Source organism: Penaeus vannamei, chromosome 30, assembly GCF_042767895.1.
Source record: "Penaeus vannamei isolate JL-2024 chromosome 30, ASM4276789v1, whole genome shotgun sequence".
In the NCBI taxonomy this organism is placed as follows: domain Eukaryota; kingdom Metazoa; phylum Arthropoda; class Malacostraca; order Decapoda; family Penaeidae; genus Penaeus; species Penaeus vannamei.
In genome coordinates this window covers 13,769,007-13,786,506 of record NC_091578.1, presented here as the reverse complement: position 1 = coordinate 13,786,506, position 17,500 = coordinate 13,769,007, and the positions used below count along the sequence as shown (strand labels likewise).

The window sequence follows — 17,500 nt, the reverse complement described above, 5'->3', positions numbered from 1 at the left end:
GAGGTGAAAAGACCTGGCAACGGCACGTCAGTGTGGGTGGGTACACCTATTACTGGTCGGCCTGAGGTGATGGTCACCATCTCCAGGGAATATCCATAGTCATCTCCAGCCGAATTCAACCTTTGGTTTCTCCGGTTGATGAGCATGTTGTAGCATTGACACTGAAGCATGCTATTGGCTTTGTGTATCTTAGGCCCGTACTTCTAAAACCTTTCGCCAGAGGTGGTATTCGATTCCGCCGGGCAATCGGGAATTTCGTACTGTTAAAAGCATGGCAAGTGTTCGCCATGCGCTCTTACGCCAGGGCTGGCGTTCAATCGTATTGGAACAGCCTGGTGAAGCAAACAAGCAAACTCGAGAGAGCCCTCCCTTGCCCGTGATTGATTAGCACTTTCTTGCTTTCAAATTACAAATTAGTAATATATTTCTGTAAAATATGATTTTGGATTCACATTGTAATATTAAAATCTCTGAAAATCACAATTCATTATGAAGTAACGTATATATGGAGCTTTTTCAAGACCATCAATGTTCCGGTCGAGAGTTCAAGACATCAGCTGTATTCCTGCCGTCCCCGAGTTTAGTTATTTTGATCTAAGTTGTAGTTATTTTGGTTGTAGGGATAATTTTCTTTTCACAAATGTTACCATAAATGTTTTGATGATGGCATGTTTACTACGGGCTATAGAAACATAGCTATCATGCTCCACCACTCTACAATGAGGCGTGTCTAATGATACCCTTGTAGCCTTACAGTTCACTATTTTAAGTTAGGTATAGTAAAATGGTTAATTTGTTATAGTTTAAAGTTAAATTTTGTATAGTATAAAATTGATATTGTAAAGTATAAAGTTAACTTTGTTATAGTATAAAGTATAGTATAGTATAAAGTATGAAGTTAACTTTATTATAGTATAAAGTCAATTTTTAACTCCTTTGTTATAGTATAAAGTGAGGCTATTATGGAGAAAACATTATCGTCTTCTCCCAAGGTTAATAATTAAGCTTAGGTTATGTTAGGTAAGTTAAGGTAGGGTTAGGTTAGGAATTAACAAGGGAAACGTTTACGGCCTCTACATAGTCCTTTATGAGGTCCCGAAGGATCTCTATCCAAAATAGGTATAGGAGAGGATCGGCAAACTTCGGTGCTGGTTGCCATGGTGGCGCTGTGCACTGCAGATGTAAACAACTTTGTATTACCCGCGTTTTTTTTAGTTGCAGAAGCGCTAGATTGAGCAGGAATACAAGATATTAGCACTGGCGATCCCTTTCGTTCACAGTGCCTGGCAATCGTTCACCTTGGCGAACATGGGTTTTAAGTAAGGCCTCTCTCACTCAGTATCGCCAGGCGATCGCCAGCATGGGCACGTTATAAAAGTACTGGCCTTATTGCTGTGTACAGCCAACAGCAAAAGCGGTGTCGCCTCACCAGACTTGGCTCTTTGCCCAGAAAGAAGGCCCGCGTTCAGATAAGGATTCGAATTTGAAGAGGAAAATTACGGAAATCAGGCAAAGAAGTGCAACAATGACTAAAATATATTGTCACCCAATAATTTGACAGTAAATATGTTAACAGGAAAGTTTCGCAGCACCTACATCCTACCCATCATTATATCAGTGCACCGCTGCACACATTCACTGCATTTCATTTCACATCATTTATTTTCACCAACAGTTTCAGAAACACTCTAATAACTTTAAATCAAATTAATTTGTATCTTAAATTTTAAACTGATATAATAAATATTGGTACTTTCTATAAGGCGCCCATCATACTTAAGCTGACCCCAACCAAACTGCTTCATGATTCATGAACGTGACTGGAGGTCGTAGTTCGTAGGAGGCACCTAAGCAAACTAAGATGCAAGCAAGGGAATCGATACCTAAACCTTAGCATCTCATTACCCTCGAAATTTTGTGGCCAAAGCCATTTATTAGGGTTTGCTAGCTCAAGAGGCGCTATTTGAGACTATACATTATTCACACCCACAAATATTACAGAGTGTGTGTGTGAGAGAGAGTAAGCGGGTGCGGACGCTAGCCTTGATAGGGTGGGACTGAAATATAGCAGAACACTCACATATATTCGCTTTGCTGAGCGAATCCTGATCACCCCCATCCTCTTCCCCCCTTTCCAAAGTCCAATTTGTTTGAACGTGGTCCACCTTTCAGGACAATAAGGGCATGATATCTCCATGCCAGGTCTGGCAAGGCGACATCGCTTTTGTTGTTGGTTGTACAAGTTCCCACTGATGTTTGTAAACTCGATCAGAAAGAAGGGTTCCATGTCAAACTTACATCCATGGCAGACAAATGCTCTCGGCGAGACATTGACATTGTACTTGGCGACTTCAATGCAGTATCTTACTGTGATCGAGCTGCCTGGCAATCAGGATTTGTGCTGTTTTTTAGTGTGCAGGACTCGGACTCTGCTGAGAAGGGATCAGGAACACTTCATCAGGAATCTTGCTGAGGAGGTTGAAGGCCATTTCCTAGTAAATTACCTTTTTCTTGCCTACCAAGCCCTGAGAAAACTTAACTCGAATCCCCCCTTGCAGATGACTGCAGTCTGTTCAGAGTATTTTGAGCAACTATATCAGGTAGATCCTCCAGCAGTTAATCTGGACGTGTCGTAATTTCTTTGCCGGACCCACCCATCAGTGAGGATCCTCTTACCCTGACCAAGATTAGGGAGACAATCTCTCAGTTGGGAAAGCTGCAGGCATATGCGATATTCCTGCTGAACTGCTAAAAGCTGGGGTAAATCTATGGCACGGGGCTTGCATACTGTCTAGGTTGCTGTCTGGCAGTCCGGTTCCATTCCCCCTGACCTGTTAAGGGGCGAGGTTATTCCTTTTTGAAGGGGAAAGGGGATCACTAGGAATGTAGCAACTACTGTGGCATCACATTGATCAATATACCAGATAAGATTTTTGCCACATTCTGCTGAAATTGATTCCTAACCAACTGCTAAGGCACCAAAGACTGGAGCAGTTTAGAGTCACTTCTGGCAAGTCCACAATAAACTATATCCTAGCACTCTGAGTCATTGTAGAATGCCTACGTGAATCGCAAGTAGCTGTGGGCTACTTGCAGCCTGCATCGACCTCCATAAGGCGTTTAACTTGGTGAATTGCGATTCACTATGGCAGATCATTAGACAGGAATTCCAACACGGATTATTGGTGTAATAGCAAGTACTATAAAGTGTTTTAGGGATCTCGAGATTCTTTTCTGTTAACTCTATAGTGAGGCAAGGCTGTATCCTTTTCACCAACACCAAGTTAGGTGTCTTCAAGGCCTTGATACTGTCAGTTTTGTCTAAGAAAGTGGAACTTAGACGTTTTCTTGTGCCTTGAAATCGGGTCTCGATGCCTTTTGTTACAGGTCCCTACACTAAATCATGGGGTACAGTTTGCAGGACTATGTGTCCAACCGACGGCTACACCGTGAGACTGCCAACTTAGGTTATGCAGGCACCTAGCTCGTTTCCCTGTGGATGACCCTAACCATCACTTTGTCTTTATGAGACAATCCTATGTGGGAAGAGCTAGGAAGTCGTGGCTTGACAGTCTGACCAGACCTACCGTGAAGAGACAGAGATGGGCCAAGGACCAGCTTGGTGGCTCGCCATAAGAGACCCTATGGATGAAAGCTAAGTATGGATGTGACTATGTATCCCCATCGGCGTCAGCTCCTTTGAAAATGATGATACATACATATATATCATCAAAGAGCTAACGCCGACGTGGGCGCATAGCCACATCCACCCTTCACTTTCACCTACGAGGATCCCTCATGGCAAGATGCCAGGCAGGGACTCAGCCCATTTCGAGTTCTTCACAATAGGTTTGGTCAATCTGCCCAAGCCACGACTTCCTAGGTCATCCCACAGGCCTCCTTCAACCAGGGTTGTTTCGAACAGAGACGACCTGATGGGCAGGATCATCCTGAGGAAAGCGAGCCAGGTGGCTGTATAGCCTGAGTTGGCGAACACGGATTGTGCAGATAACAGGTCCTATGCCAGTCTCACGATGCAACCGTTGCTTAGATACATGGTCCTGCCAACAGTACCCCATGATCATGGCTTCAAGACGAGCCTCCAAGGCACAGGATAATGTCCAGGTTCAACTACCAAAGAACAAAACTGGCCTTATCAGGGCCTTGAAAGCCCGTAGCTTGGTCCTTCTGCACAGGTACCGACATCTTTAAGTACTCTCGTCGAGAGAATTCATGACCCCTGCTGTCAGGCCAATCCTTCTGCTGACTTCCTGGTCAGACAGCCCAGAGCTATGAACTGCACTACCAAGTTATGTAAGGCTCTCTGTGACCAAAGTCCTCACCGCAAGCACGTACTTACTGAACAGGTTCTCCTAGCAAGTCCCCAAAGTCCTGGACCTTGGCCTTAGTCCAGGAGACCTCTAGACCCAAGGGTTTTGCTTCATTGCTAAATGCATCCAGAACCACCACTAAGGTTTCCAAAGAGTCAGATAGAATAGCAACATCAGCAAAGTCAAGGTCTGTAACCTTGATATTGCCCAGCATTGCTCCACAATGACTTTGAACAGTAGCTCTGCCCAGTATCCAGTCCATGCAAGTGTTGAAAAGAGTTGGTACAAGGACACCCTTGCCTCACTCCTGAACTAACGGGAAAGAAGCTCGACAAGCCCCCTACACACTTTATAGTACTCAGTACCAGTATACAGGCTTGCTATTAGTCCAATAATCGTTGTTCGAATTCCTCTCAGTCTCAGGATCTCCCAGAGTGATTCCTGATGCACCGTATCGAACGCCTTCTTGCGGTCGATGTAAGCTGCAAGCAGCCCATGCCCAAACTGACAGTGGTGCTCTACAATGACTCAAAGCGCAAGGGTACGGTCTATTGTGGACTTACCAGGAGTGAATCCAGATTGCCCCGGTTGCTGGTGGCTCAGTAGATGGTCTCTGATACAGCTCAGAAGGAGGTAGGTGAGAACCTTGCCTAGTATACTGAGCAGTGTGATGCCTCGGTGATTGCTGCAGTCACAACGGTCCCCCTTCCCCTTCCAGAGAGGGATGACCACAAACCTCAACAGGTCAGGAGGAACGATACCGGACCGCCAGATGGCAGCCAGGACAGCATGTAACCCACGCATCATAGGTTCACTACCAGCCAATAACAGTTCAGCTGTTATGTCGCAGATACCAGCTGTTTTACCACTCTTTAGCTTGGAGATCGCCCCCTAACTTCAGTTAAGGATGGAGAATCCTCATTGATGGGTGGGCCCGGCAACGGGATCTTGGCACTCCCTGCATCCAAGTTAACTATTGGTGGGTCAACCTGGTACAACTGCTCAAAATAATCAGCCCAATGTTCCCACACCGCAACAGGATCTGAAACGATCTGACCATTTACTAAGCGAACTGCTGTTACTTGTGAAGAGGGCTTGGAGTTCAACTTTCTGAGGGCTTGGTATGCAGGACGAAGGACAGTTACGAAGAAATGACCTAGTTCTGCGCACATGAGAACGGTGCAATTCCCGATCCCCTGTCAGAAGAGCCGCACAACAAGCATCTGTGGCTTCCAGTGTCTCCTGCGAGATGAAATTCTGTATTGCTCTCGGGTGTACACCAATCGTATCTTGAGCTGCATCAAGCGTTTCATGCTTGAAGGTACCCTACAGAAGAACAGAGTCCAGACTGTCGAGCATTGCGAAACGACCAGAGATTTCCTCAGCAAACCCGCGGGCACTCTCCCCCTCCCTCAGCCTGTCCAAATGAAACACCCTTGGGTGATCATTCGACTGCTGGGGAGTTTTGAAGTGGACCCGGAGGGTAGCCACAACCAATCTATGGTTAGTACCACAGAACTCAGCACACCTGTACACCAAGCAATTCTGGAGGATCCTCCAACGAGTACTAACGAGTATGTGGTCAATCTCCTTGGCTGCATTACCCACATTGCTGTACCATGTCCAACGATGTGGGTCTGGGCCCTGGTAAAAGGAGCCAGAAATCCTCAATTTCTGGGACCTAGCAAACTCCTGGAAAAGGAGTCTGTTCTCACTACCGGCATCAGCTCCTGAACCATGGGACCGACAGACATCTCATAGCCAGCTCGATCACAGCCAAAGAACATCTCTTTCACGTCAAGTTTACAAACATCGGTAGGAGAGGACACAGCAATAATGTAGCCGACCCCCGCAACCTGCAGCGTGGCATACTTCCCCCAGGTTGGGTCCAGGTCGGGTCCAGGTCCACAGCCTGTCCTCTCACCCTCACCATCAGCAGCTTCTCGACGACGCATACCGAGACGATTGGTAGAACACGGACACCTCACGGCTCGCCTATTGGACAGCAGGCTCCCTTCGTTCCAGGGTGGCTGGCACAGCTCAAACCCACTTAAGCTCCGGCACCCGGGCCGAGTTCAGCACTCACAATCCTCCAGCAGAGCAAGACACAGCAAGCAGCAACTAGGCCTACCCAGGCCCCAGCCGTTGGGGTCGATCTCCAGTATACCAGCCATACCTGTGGGCACACACACCCACACACAAAAGCTCCTTAAAGAGATTATTGACACCAGTCTATGGCGGATGGAAATCCATTGCCATAATAACACACACACACACACACACACACATATATATATATATATATATATATATATATATATATATATATATATATATATATATATGTGTGTGTGTGTGTGTGTGTGTGTGTGTGTATCATATGTGTGTTTATATATGTATGTATGTATGTATCTATGTATGCATATGTATGTATGTATCTATGTATGCATATGTATTTGCATCTATATATGTATATGTATATGTATGTCTATATGTGTGTGTGTATGCATGTGATATATATATATATATATATATATATATATATATATATATATATATATATATATATATATATATATATATACATATATGTCAATTTATGCAATTATTGTATATTCGGTTGTATATCATTCATGTTATTGTTTACGAATTTATGTTATTGTTTCTTTCTCTCTTATATGGCATATTCTTCTGCAGTCCCTCCTCGTGGCCACCTATGGAAACTGGTACCTTGCGCTCCCAGGCTGAACTTTAGGGGATCTCAGAGCAGCAGGAGGCCCCAGACGTACAGGATCATGGCCCACTGGCATGTGGACACACCCTGGCCCTGTACTAACTCCTGCCCCTAAGTCCCATGGGGTTAATGGGAGGCTCGGGAGAGGAAAGCCTTGCCAGTCTTCCTCCCCCCAGAGAATAACCCACTGGCAGTGTTTCGTTTAAATGGTAATGCTGGGGGGAGGGGAAATGTCCCTCCTACCCAGCGAGAGAGGCGGGCTGCGGGCCCCGTTGGGAGGGTGGCTGCTGGGGCGCAGGATGGGAACGGGAGCTCCTCGTCCCGCCTACGTTCTGGCAGCCACCAGCCCGATATGAAGCTTGTGGGGCAAAGCCCTAGGATACCCCAAAAGTGGATGATGGGTCCCGCAGTTTGCCGCCTTTAATGTGGGGCAGCATCGGCAGAGGCGGCAGATGTGGCGTCCACCCGGAGCGACTGCCTGAGGGTTAACCTCAGGCGGGAAGTCAGGGTGGGGGCTTGGAACGTCCGCTCTTTGCGTCAGGATGATCGGTTGCCCCTGCTACCGAAGGAACTGGGAAGGCTGAGAGTTGGGGTGCCTGCTCTCTCGGAGGTGAGAAGACCTGGCAGCAGCATGATCAGTGTAGGTGGCTACACCTATTACTGGTCAGGCCGCAGTGATGGTCACCATCTTCATGAAGTAGCCAAAGCTATTCCAGTAGGCTCCAGTCCTCGCTGTTAGAGGTCACTCCAGTTGATGAGCGTATAATGGTAATGAGACTGAAGCTGTCTCTTGGCTTCATGTCTTATTGCTGTGTATGCTCCTACCAATGTTTGAAAACTCGACGTGAAAGAGATGTTCTACGCCAAACGCATCTGTGGCAGACATTTGTCTCCGGTGAGATATTCATATTGTTCTAGGTGACTTCAGTGCGGTATCTGGCTGCAATCGAGCTGGCTATGAGATGTCAGTCGGTCCTCATGGTTCGGGAGTTGATACCGGCAGCGAGAATTCCCTCCTTTTCTGGGATTTTGCAAGATCCCAGAAATTGAGGATTTCTGGCTCCTGGTACCAGCGCCCAGACCCACATCGTTGGACATGGTACAGCGATGCAGGTAATGCAGCCAAGGAGATCGACCATATTCTCATTAGCACTCAGAGGATCCTCCAGAACTGCAGGGTGTATAAGAGTGCCGAGTTCTGTGGTACTGACCATAGATTGGTTGTGGCTACCCTCCGGATTCACTTCAAAACTCCCCAGGGGCCCATTGACCACCCTAGGGTCTTTCATCTGGACAGGCTGAAGGACAGGGAGTGTGCTCGGGGGTTTGCTGAAACAATCTCTGATCGGTTCACAGCGCTTGACAGTCTGACGAACCCTGTACTTATGTGGGACACCTTCAAGCGCAAAATGCTTGATGCAGCCCAAGAATCAATTGGAGAATGCCCGAGGGTAAGACAGAATTTAATCACTCAGGAGACACTGGAAGCCACAGATGCTTGCTGTGCAGCTCGTCTGGCAGGGGATCGCGATTTGCACCGTTCTCAGGTGCGCAGAACCCGGTGTCTGTTAAAAAGGGACAAGGAACAGTTTATTTGGAGTCTTGCTGAGGAGGTCGAAGATCATTTCTTAGTAAATGACCTTGGTCCTGCATACCAAGCCCTGAGAAAACTGAATTCCAAGCCCTCTTCACAGGTGACCAGTTCGCTTAGCAGGTGGCCAGATCGTCTCAGATCTTGTTGCAGTGTGGGAGCGTTGGGCTGAGTACTTTGAGCAGTTGTATCAGGTTGACCCTCCAACAATTAACTTGAATGCGGGTAGTGCCGTGATTCCACTGCTGGACCCACTCATTAGTGAGGATTCACCCTCCCTAACTGAAGTTGGGGAGGCGATCTCCAAGCTGAAGAGTGGTAAAGCAGCAGGTATTTGTGGCATCTCAGCTGAACTGTTAAAGGCTGGTGGTGAACCTATGGCACTGGGATTGCATGCTGTCTTGGCTGCCATCTGGCGTTTCCTCTGACCTGTTGAGGGGTGTGGTTATCCCTCTCTGGAAGGGGAAGGGAGACCGATGGGACAATCACTGCGGCATCACACTGCTCAGTGTACCAGGCAAGGTTCTTGCAAGGTGAGGCAAGGCTGTGTTCTTCCACCAACACTTTTCAATACTTGCATGGACTGGATACTAGGCAGAACTACTTTTCAAAGTCATTGTGGAGCAACACTGGGTAATATTAAGGTTACACACCTTGACTTTGCCAATGATGTCTTTGGAATCCCTAGTGGTGGCTCTCGATGCATTTAGTAATGAAGCGAAGTCCTTGGGTCTAGAGGTCTCCTGGACCAAGACCAAGATCCAGGACTTTGGGGACACTAGGAGAAACTGTTCGGTCGGTATGTGCTTGCAGCAAGGACATGTAAGTCACAGAGAGCCTTACATACCTTGGTAGTGCAGTTCATAACTCTGGGCTGTCAGACCAGGAAATCAGCAGACGGATTGGCCTGGCAGCAGGGGTCATGAACTCTTGACAAGAGTATTTGGAGGTGCCGGTACCTGTGCAGAAGGACCAAGCTTCGTGTTTTCAGGGCCCTGATAGTCCCAGTTTTGCTCTACGGCAGTGAAACCTAGACATTATCCAGTGCCCTGGAGTCTCGTCTTGATGCCTTTTGTAATAGGTCCTTGCACCGGATCATGGAGTACTGTTGGCTATGTACATGTATGTACATGGAGTACATGTGTCTAACCAACGGCTGCACCGTGAGACTGGCACAGGACCTGTTACCTGCACAATCCGGGATCGCCAACTCAGGCTATATGGACACCTGGCTCGCTTTCCACAGGCTGATCCTGCTCATCGGGTTGTCTCTGTAAGAGACAACCCTGGGTGGAGGAGGCCTGTGGGACGACCTAGGAGGTCGTGGCTTGGGCAGATCGATCAAACCTGTCGGGAGGAGCTCGAAATGGGCCGAGTCCCAGCCTGGCGGCTTGCCATTAGGGATCCCAAAAGGTGGACGCGGCTATGCGCCCCCGTCGACGTTAGCTCCTAATGATGATATATATATATATATATATATATATATATATATATATATATATATATATATATATATGTGTGTGTGTGTGTGTGTGTGTGTGTGTGTGTGTGTATGTGTGTATGTGTGTATGTGTGTATAAATACATATGTATACATACATATACATATGTATATTTATATACTTATGTTTTATATATACACATATATACATATATATTTTTTATATATATACACACATCTGTCTATCTACATGTACATACATATATACATACATACATATATATATATATATATATATATATATATATATATATATATATATATATATATATATATATAATTCTATATGTACACGCATATACATATGTGTGTGTGTGCGTGTGTTAGTTAGAAAGTTAGACAGATAAATGAGTATCATTATGTTGTGATGTAACGCACAAACCGTACCATTTACGTATCCTCATCTCAATGGAACGCCAAGACTACCATTAGTCTAGATGGGAAGGAAAAGGTTGATAATTCTTTGTGCAACTACAAGTGATATACTATAGTGAATGTCGTACCTTATAGAAATAAGCGAAGCGACAGTTTCACGTTGCGTTCAGATGGTGATGAAAAACGTGGTTCATTATATAAAGCGAATGGTCGAGGCAGTTGTACGATATAGTGAGAATTACGTTTCATCCTCATGAGGGTTAATTCCTTGCAAGCCGAGAAGGACAAGCTCCTTTCATTCAAAACTGATAAAGGTTCTCGTAATACAACGTTAACTGGATGTGAATAAGGTAGTGTAGTGTACCAAGGACCCGAACATTTTGGCGTTGTCTATAACAGCCGACGAGGTAGCGATGTACTGATTTACACTATAGCTGGAATGTTTCAAAAATGCTAAAAATGTAAAGATGCAATCACACAGATAGCTTCAATAATTCAGTTTGAGTGCACCAAAGTCACACCAGTGCATACTCTCGTGACTGCAGCATGATTCTTAACTCACAGATGGTGCCAGAGCTGGAGAAGCGCCGTCAAGAAGCTGAATCCTCATGAGGACCTGGAGTTCGATCACGTGACTGTCCATGGCATCCACAAGGTCAAGAACCCCGACCTCCCTTGGCCCCGGTTAGTTGGACGTGTGCCTCGGCCACTCATATAGACTTTGCAGAAAAATGACGTACAAAGAGGGAATTGACAAAGATGAGACAATAGTTAGGAAAATCTGGGAGGATTTCGAAATTGTTCTCACCTTATTGAATATTTAATTAATTTGGTGGGTTTTCAATTGACACTTATCTTTCACTTGTTTTTTACATTTTTCTTTTACTAAGGTGATATTAATAGGAGCCAGTTCATAAGCTTCAGTAGTGTTATTGATATAATACGATACACATGATATTTTGGCTTTCAGTTAATGAAAATCAATCTAATGATTTTATTCAGGCTCGTGAAAATCCATAAAAACAATTTAATGAGATGCATTGATATGATCAATCTTGACATAACGGAATATGTGCGTAATTTAACAGTAAAACAAATAAACACCGAACTTTGATCTTTTCGCGACGCTACTTCCCTATCTCTTTTTTCACCCCCCCCACCCCCCCAATCCTTCTCTTCACCTCTATTTAATATTTATTCTTATTCCTATCCATCAGCCGCCTCGTGTGGTTGGCACTCCTCTTGGCCGGACTTTCGGGGCTACTTTACCTCGTCACCGACCAGCTGCTGCAGTACCTCTCCCGGCCAATCCGGGTCCAGGTTTCCATCGTCCAGAATGAGACCCTGACTTTGCCCGCGATCACGATTTGTCTCAGGTGGGAAGCCGCGGCGAGATTGGGGGGTTTCCGTTCTGCTGTGAGGTTTGAGGTTTGGGTTTTAAGGTTCTTTGTTTTGGGATTCGGGAGGCCTGGTTTGTGGAAGTGGGTGTTGGGGGAGGGGGTTCTTGGGGTTTGTTTTCACCAACGATTCTCGAATTTGTTGGGAATGGTTTGAGTTTTTTTCTTTTGCGATTCGGTGTCTCGGGAAACGGAAATTGGCGTTCCTTATATTAGCAGTCTTACAAATCCAATGTTTTTTTTCAAACTTTATACGACTCAGAGCGTTTGTCAGCTACGGTCACTCTAATTTTCAGATGGTGGACATCGTTTCTTTTGCAGTGGATAGATCTGCTCATTTAGAATAATTGATTCTTTTTTCTTGTGTTTATCAACACTTTTAGCAGCCTTGCATTATTTTTTTTTATGAAATCTTAATGATTATTGTCATCCGCATTAAAATCAAAACAATCATTACTATTATCTATAAAATCATTACTATTATCAAGAAAATAATTACTATCATAATTAATATCATTATCAATACTACCACCATCATCGTCATCACCATCATCATTACCAACATCATAACTACCATTCCCAGAGAGAAGTACGATCACCACAACCTGCTGAGGCTGTGGAAGGAGCACAAGCAGCAGGGGAAGCTGCCTCCGGACGCGGACCTGCAGCTGCTCGCGAGGACAAACCTCACACTCACGGACATCTGGCAGCGCGGAGGATACGACCTCAAGGACCTCGTCAAACAGGTAGCGCGTCCGGAGGGAGGAAGGGTTGTACTGCGCGCTGTGGTTAAACGCATACGTGAAGAGACACATGCACACACGCACGCACGCACGCACGCACACACACACGGACACACACACACGCACACGCACACACACACGCACACACACACACACACACGGACACACACACACACGCACACGCACACACACACACGAACACACACGCACACGCACACACACATACACGCACACACAAACGGACACACACCCACACACGAACACACACACGCACACGCACACGCGCACACACACGCACACGCGCACACGAACACACACACACACACACGAACACACACACACACACACACACACACGCACACGCGCACACACACACACGCATACACACACGCACACACACACACACACACACACACACACACACACACACACACACACACACACACACACACACACACAGTCATATTACTTCGGCTAGAAGAGACGACAAAAGAGAATAGACACAAAATAGATTATTTACCAGATTATTCACAGTTAGATCTACAATCAAAAAATCAAAATCCATACCTCAAAGCTAAATTTCATTCGGCTTAGCATCTACATTGTCGACTATATTGTCAGGAAAGGACAAGAGTATACCTTTATCCTATTCCAATTCCCAAACTGCCCCACAGCCATTCTCTCTAAGGCCCGTACTTTTAAAACCTTTGCCAGTGCTGGCGTTCGCCTGGCGAAGCTTCGCCAGGCGAACCTCTGCGTGAGGGAGGCCTTACTTTTAAACCCAACGTTCGCCAGGGCGGGCGAAGGGATCGCCAGGCGCTAACATCTTGCATTCCCGCTAAATCTAGCGCAAATTTGTTTACATCTGCAGTGCACATAACATAACCTGGCGATCCCTTCGCCCGCCCTGGCGAACGTTGGGTTTAAAAGTAAGGCCTCCCTCACTCAGATGTTCGCCTGGCGAAGCTTCGCCAGGCGAACGCCAGCATTGGCGAAAGGTTTTAAAAGTACTTTATACTATACTATATCAACTTTATACTTTTATACAAAAAATAACTTTATACTTTAACAAAAGAGTTTAAAAATTGCTATTTTACTATCCCTAACTGATACAAGAAATTGAACTGTAGGCCTACAAGGGTATCATTAGAAACGCCTCATTATAGGGCGGTGGATCACTACAGCTATGTTTCTATAGCCAAAAGTAAACATGCCGCCATAAAAACACTTCTGGTATCATTTGTGAAAAGAACATTATCCTTACAACCAAAATAACAACAACCTAAATCTAAATAAGTCATCTCGGGGGTGGGGGGTAGGGGTAGGGGGTAGGAATACAGCTGATGTCTTGAGCTCTCCACTGAAACATCGAAGGTCTTGAAAAAAATACGTATATACGTTATTTCATAATGAATTATGATTTTAAGATATTTTAGAATTTTAATGTGATTCCTTCATTATATCATACACAAATATGTTACTAATTTATAACTTGAAAGCAAGAAAATGGTATTCAAAAAGATCTCGCGACTTTGCCTCGCCAGACTGTTCCAATATGATCTTTCGCCAGCCCTGGCGAACGTTCGCCAGGCATGATTTTAATAGTACGAAATTACGGATCGCCCGGCGAAACCTTTCGCCAGCCCTGGCGAAAGGTTTTAAAAGTAAAAGCCAGTGCGCTGACGGTCCTCCCTCGTCTGCCAGTGTTTTACAGGTCCAGGCGGGAAGTGCGAGGCCGCGGGTGCGTGGTCGTCCGTCCTCACCCGCTACGGCCTCTGCTACACCTACTCGGGTAATATTCGGGGCAACAACGGAAACAAGAATCATTGTTGTTATAAAAGCTGTACTTGTTGTTATTAATAGTATTATTATTGAGGTTGGTGGTATTATTATGATTGCTGTTGATATACTATTATTATTGGTATTATTTTGTTTATCATAGTACATATATATATAGTAATAATATTGATGTTAATGATAATGTTTATTATTATTATATAACATTTATATAATGATAATAATCATAACCATAATTACCATGATCATTATTATTATCATTATTGATAGTAATAGTAATAATAGTAGTAGTAGTTGTGGTATCATTATCATTCATAATTTATCATCATGATTGTTATCATAATTACAAATATTGATATAGTTATCATTACTATACTTGTTATTGCTGTTACTGTGATTATTATTCATATTATCGTTTTTATCAGCATTGTCATCATCATTGTCAACATCACCATTATCACTGTTAGCACCATCACAAAACCACCCAGTAGTCAGCGTGCCCTTCGCCCGCCTCCAGGAGCGTCAGCGAGGATGGGCGGGAAGCTGTTCGGAGTCTACCTGAGGCTGGGTTACCGAGGGCACCCTTATGGCTACAACTTCGGAGGATATACTGTAAGGCCAATGAGTCTTAGGTTTAAGGCGAATTTGGATGTTTTTAGGGCAAAGGTTGGGGGGGGGGGATGGATGTGGTATTTTTGTTTATTTAGGATGTGTTGCGTGAGTGCAAGGGAGATTTGTTTGCGGTAAGAAAGGAAATCTACCCGGTCTACGCTTGATGTTATCAGAAACAAACAATTCTGAAAGATCTGTGATTTTTTTACAATTATACTATATTTGATCTACGTTTAGTTGATTAGGAATATATTGCATTGATGCACAAGCATATGTACATTCATATGGCTGCTTTACTGACAACTAACTAAGCGTTGACAAATTATTCACGAGCACAATCACAAACACAGTAACGTGTACATAAAAATGGAAATGAAAATAGCCACGAGAATTGGAAATAAACTTCACGAGTTCCTCTTCAGACAAAAACCGAAATGGTTTTTGTCCATTTCGGTTTTTGTCTGAAGAGGAACTCGTGAAGTGTTCGAAACGTTACGTTTATTTTCAATCGTGATTTTCATTTTTGTTATTCACACTCTGCACCCCTCTGAAATTAGAGAATGCCGCGTTCGTGGCTCAAATGCTTTAGCCATTAAGGCGTAACACTGACACCGTAAAGCGCTCTGGTTGTCATACACTCGCTGAATCAACGAAGCTCGGTGGTCCTGAGGTCTGTTCTGAGGATAGTGTTGCAGAGTGGAGTTCTGATCATTGCATCGTTAACAGCAATAACTCACTTCAACCAGTGACGTCTGACACACAACAACAAGCAACAGCAACTTCAAAGAAGATGCGTATAGTCCAGGAACACAGTCAAGCAGAAGCTACTCCAGAAGTTTTTTTTAATGTTATATTCTTTTGGGCAAAGTACTTCAGAAATTGCGCCTGTCACGTTACATGCAGACTCAATTCTCCGGTTCACCCGCAATGACAGTACGTAAGAATATATTATTTACTAATTCCTGTCAGAATAATTTCAATTAGCTTGAGTATTCGCAGTAGGTCGCCGATTTCCTTTACAGAACTACAGGCAAATACGAATGTCTTCATCGTATTTTCAATAGAATAGTAACGGTCTCGTTAGTTTTTGACCACTTGTGAAAATGTTATCAGTGGAGTAAAATTTATTCTAGCATATATAAGAGCTGTCTAAGAATTATTAATAAAATCAGTCTTTGGTAAAGATATTCCAAAAACCATTAGACAACATGAAACCGTGCCGTGCTACGTTGATGGAGGACTTGCATCACAAACTTTTTTTTTATGAAATTACTGAAACTTGTGAATGATACACCTAAAAAAATACTAAAATAAAAATAACAAAGTCGGAAAAATTACAATAATTACCCTTGTCTTCAGGTCGCCGTCCACAACCCTCTGGTCCCCGTCACCCAAGCCATAGAAAACGGATTCAACTGCATGCAGAAACTAACGAAGGACAAGAAGAAACTGGGATGCCATCGCCTGATACTCGTTGCCGTTCAGGTCAGAGTTGAGCTTGGGGATAGTAAGACTTATAGAAAGATAGATGAAAGGATAAGGCAAGGAAAGGTAGACGTAGAGACTGAGGTGGGGGGGGGGGGTACGGTGGAGTAGATCGTGAGCGGTTACATGCTATTCTCTCTTTTCCCAAACGTTATTCAAAATAACGAAAACCTTTTACTACTACTGCTATTACTACTGTTACTGTTGCTGTTACTGCGGCTACTACTTCTACTACTGCTACTACCACTACTACCACTATTACTACTATTACTGCTATTACTACTACTATTGTTACTGATATTGCTATTACTAATATTACTGATATTACTATTACTAATACTAATGGTAATCATAAAATATTAACAGAAAAAAGTTCTACCATTCAATCTATATTGAGTTAATGATAGCTGTTAGGCAGATCATTAGTGTTATCGACCACAGACATCCAATACCTGCAACAAATTCTTCGATGACCTACGGACAGCTGGGCAAATAGGAAGGCAATAGAAGAGCGACAAAGATTTTTTTTTACATTATCTACTGTTGGTTGGTAGGATTGCAGTATTTAAGAAGTATGTAGAAGTGCATGTTACTGAGGACAAGTAGTAATGAGAAAGAGACAGATCGACAAACAGATAATTTTAAGTGAATGAACCATTCTTTCTCCATTTATCAACTTACCATTATTATTTGTGGATATGGATAGTCAAAGAACGATCGTAGACCTATAATTCATTGGTAGTTGCGTGGCTTTTAACGATGTGTCGTACGTTTCCCAGTTCCAGTCCAAAAATAACGTGTATGTGCACTGTCACTATTACGTAACCAACTGATTTCCGCTTCCAAGGATGCGCTGACCTTCCCTTGTCCTTCTGCCCCCACCCGGGTGCCTGTCTCTCTTTTAATTTACGCTTTATTCGTATACTTTTAGCTGG

The 17,500-nt window shown here is 44.3% G+C and overlaps 2 protein-coding genes across 2 annotated transcripts in view; one reads left to right on the top strand and one right to left on the bottom strand.

Annotated features, from left to right (window-relative positions):
- Positions 1-4,643: 4,643 nt before the first annotated feature.
- LOC138867471 (uncharacterized) lies at positions 4,644-5,644 on the bottom strand. Its single transcript, XM_070143307.1, has 4 exons — positions 5,612-5,644; positions 5,228-5,527; positions 4,895-5,042; positions 4,644-4,849 (listed from the first exon to the last, which is right to left on the bottom strand). Exons 1-4 carry the CDS (start codon positions 5,642-5,644, stop codon positions 4,644-4,646), a joined length of 687 nt encoding a protein of 228 aa, XP_069999408.1.
- An 8,710-nt stretch (positions 5,645-14,354) lies between these two features.
- LOC138867470 (acid-sensing ion channel 2-like) overlaps positions 14,355-17,500 on the top strand; it is a gene marked incomplete at its 5' end in the record, with an annotated part of 16,304 nt that continues 13,158 nt past the window's right edge. The window contains 3 exons of the mRNA XM_070143306.1: positions 14,355-14,514; positions 14,989-15,080; positions 16,440-16,565. Of these exons, the coding sequence (XP_069999407.1) occupies positions 14,355-14,514; positions 14,989-15,080; positions 16,440-16,565 (378 nt within the window). The remainder of the gene's footprint in view (positions 14,515-14,988; positions 15,081-16,439; positions 16,566-17,500) is intronic.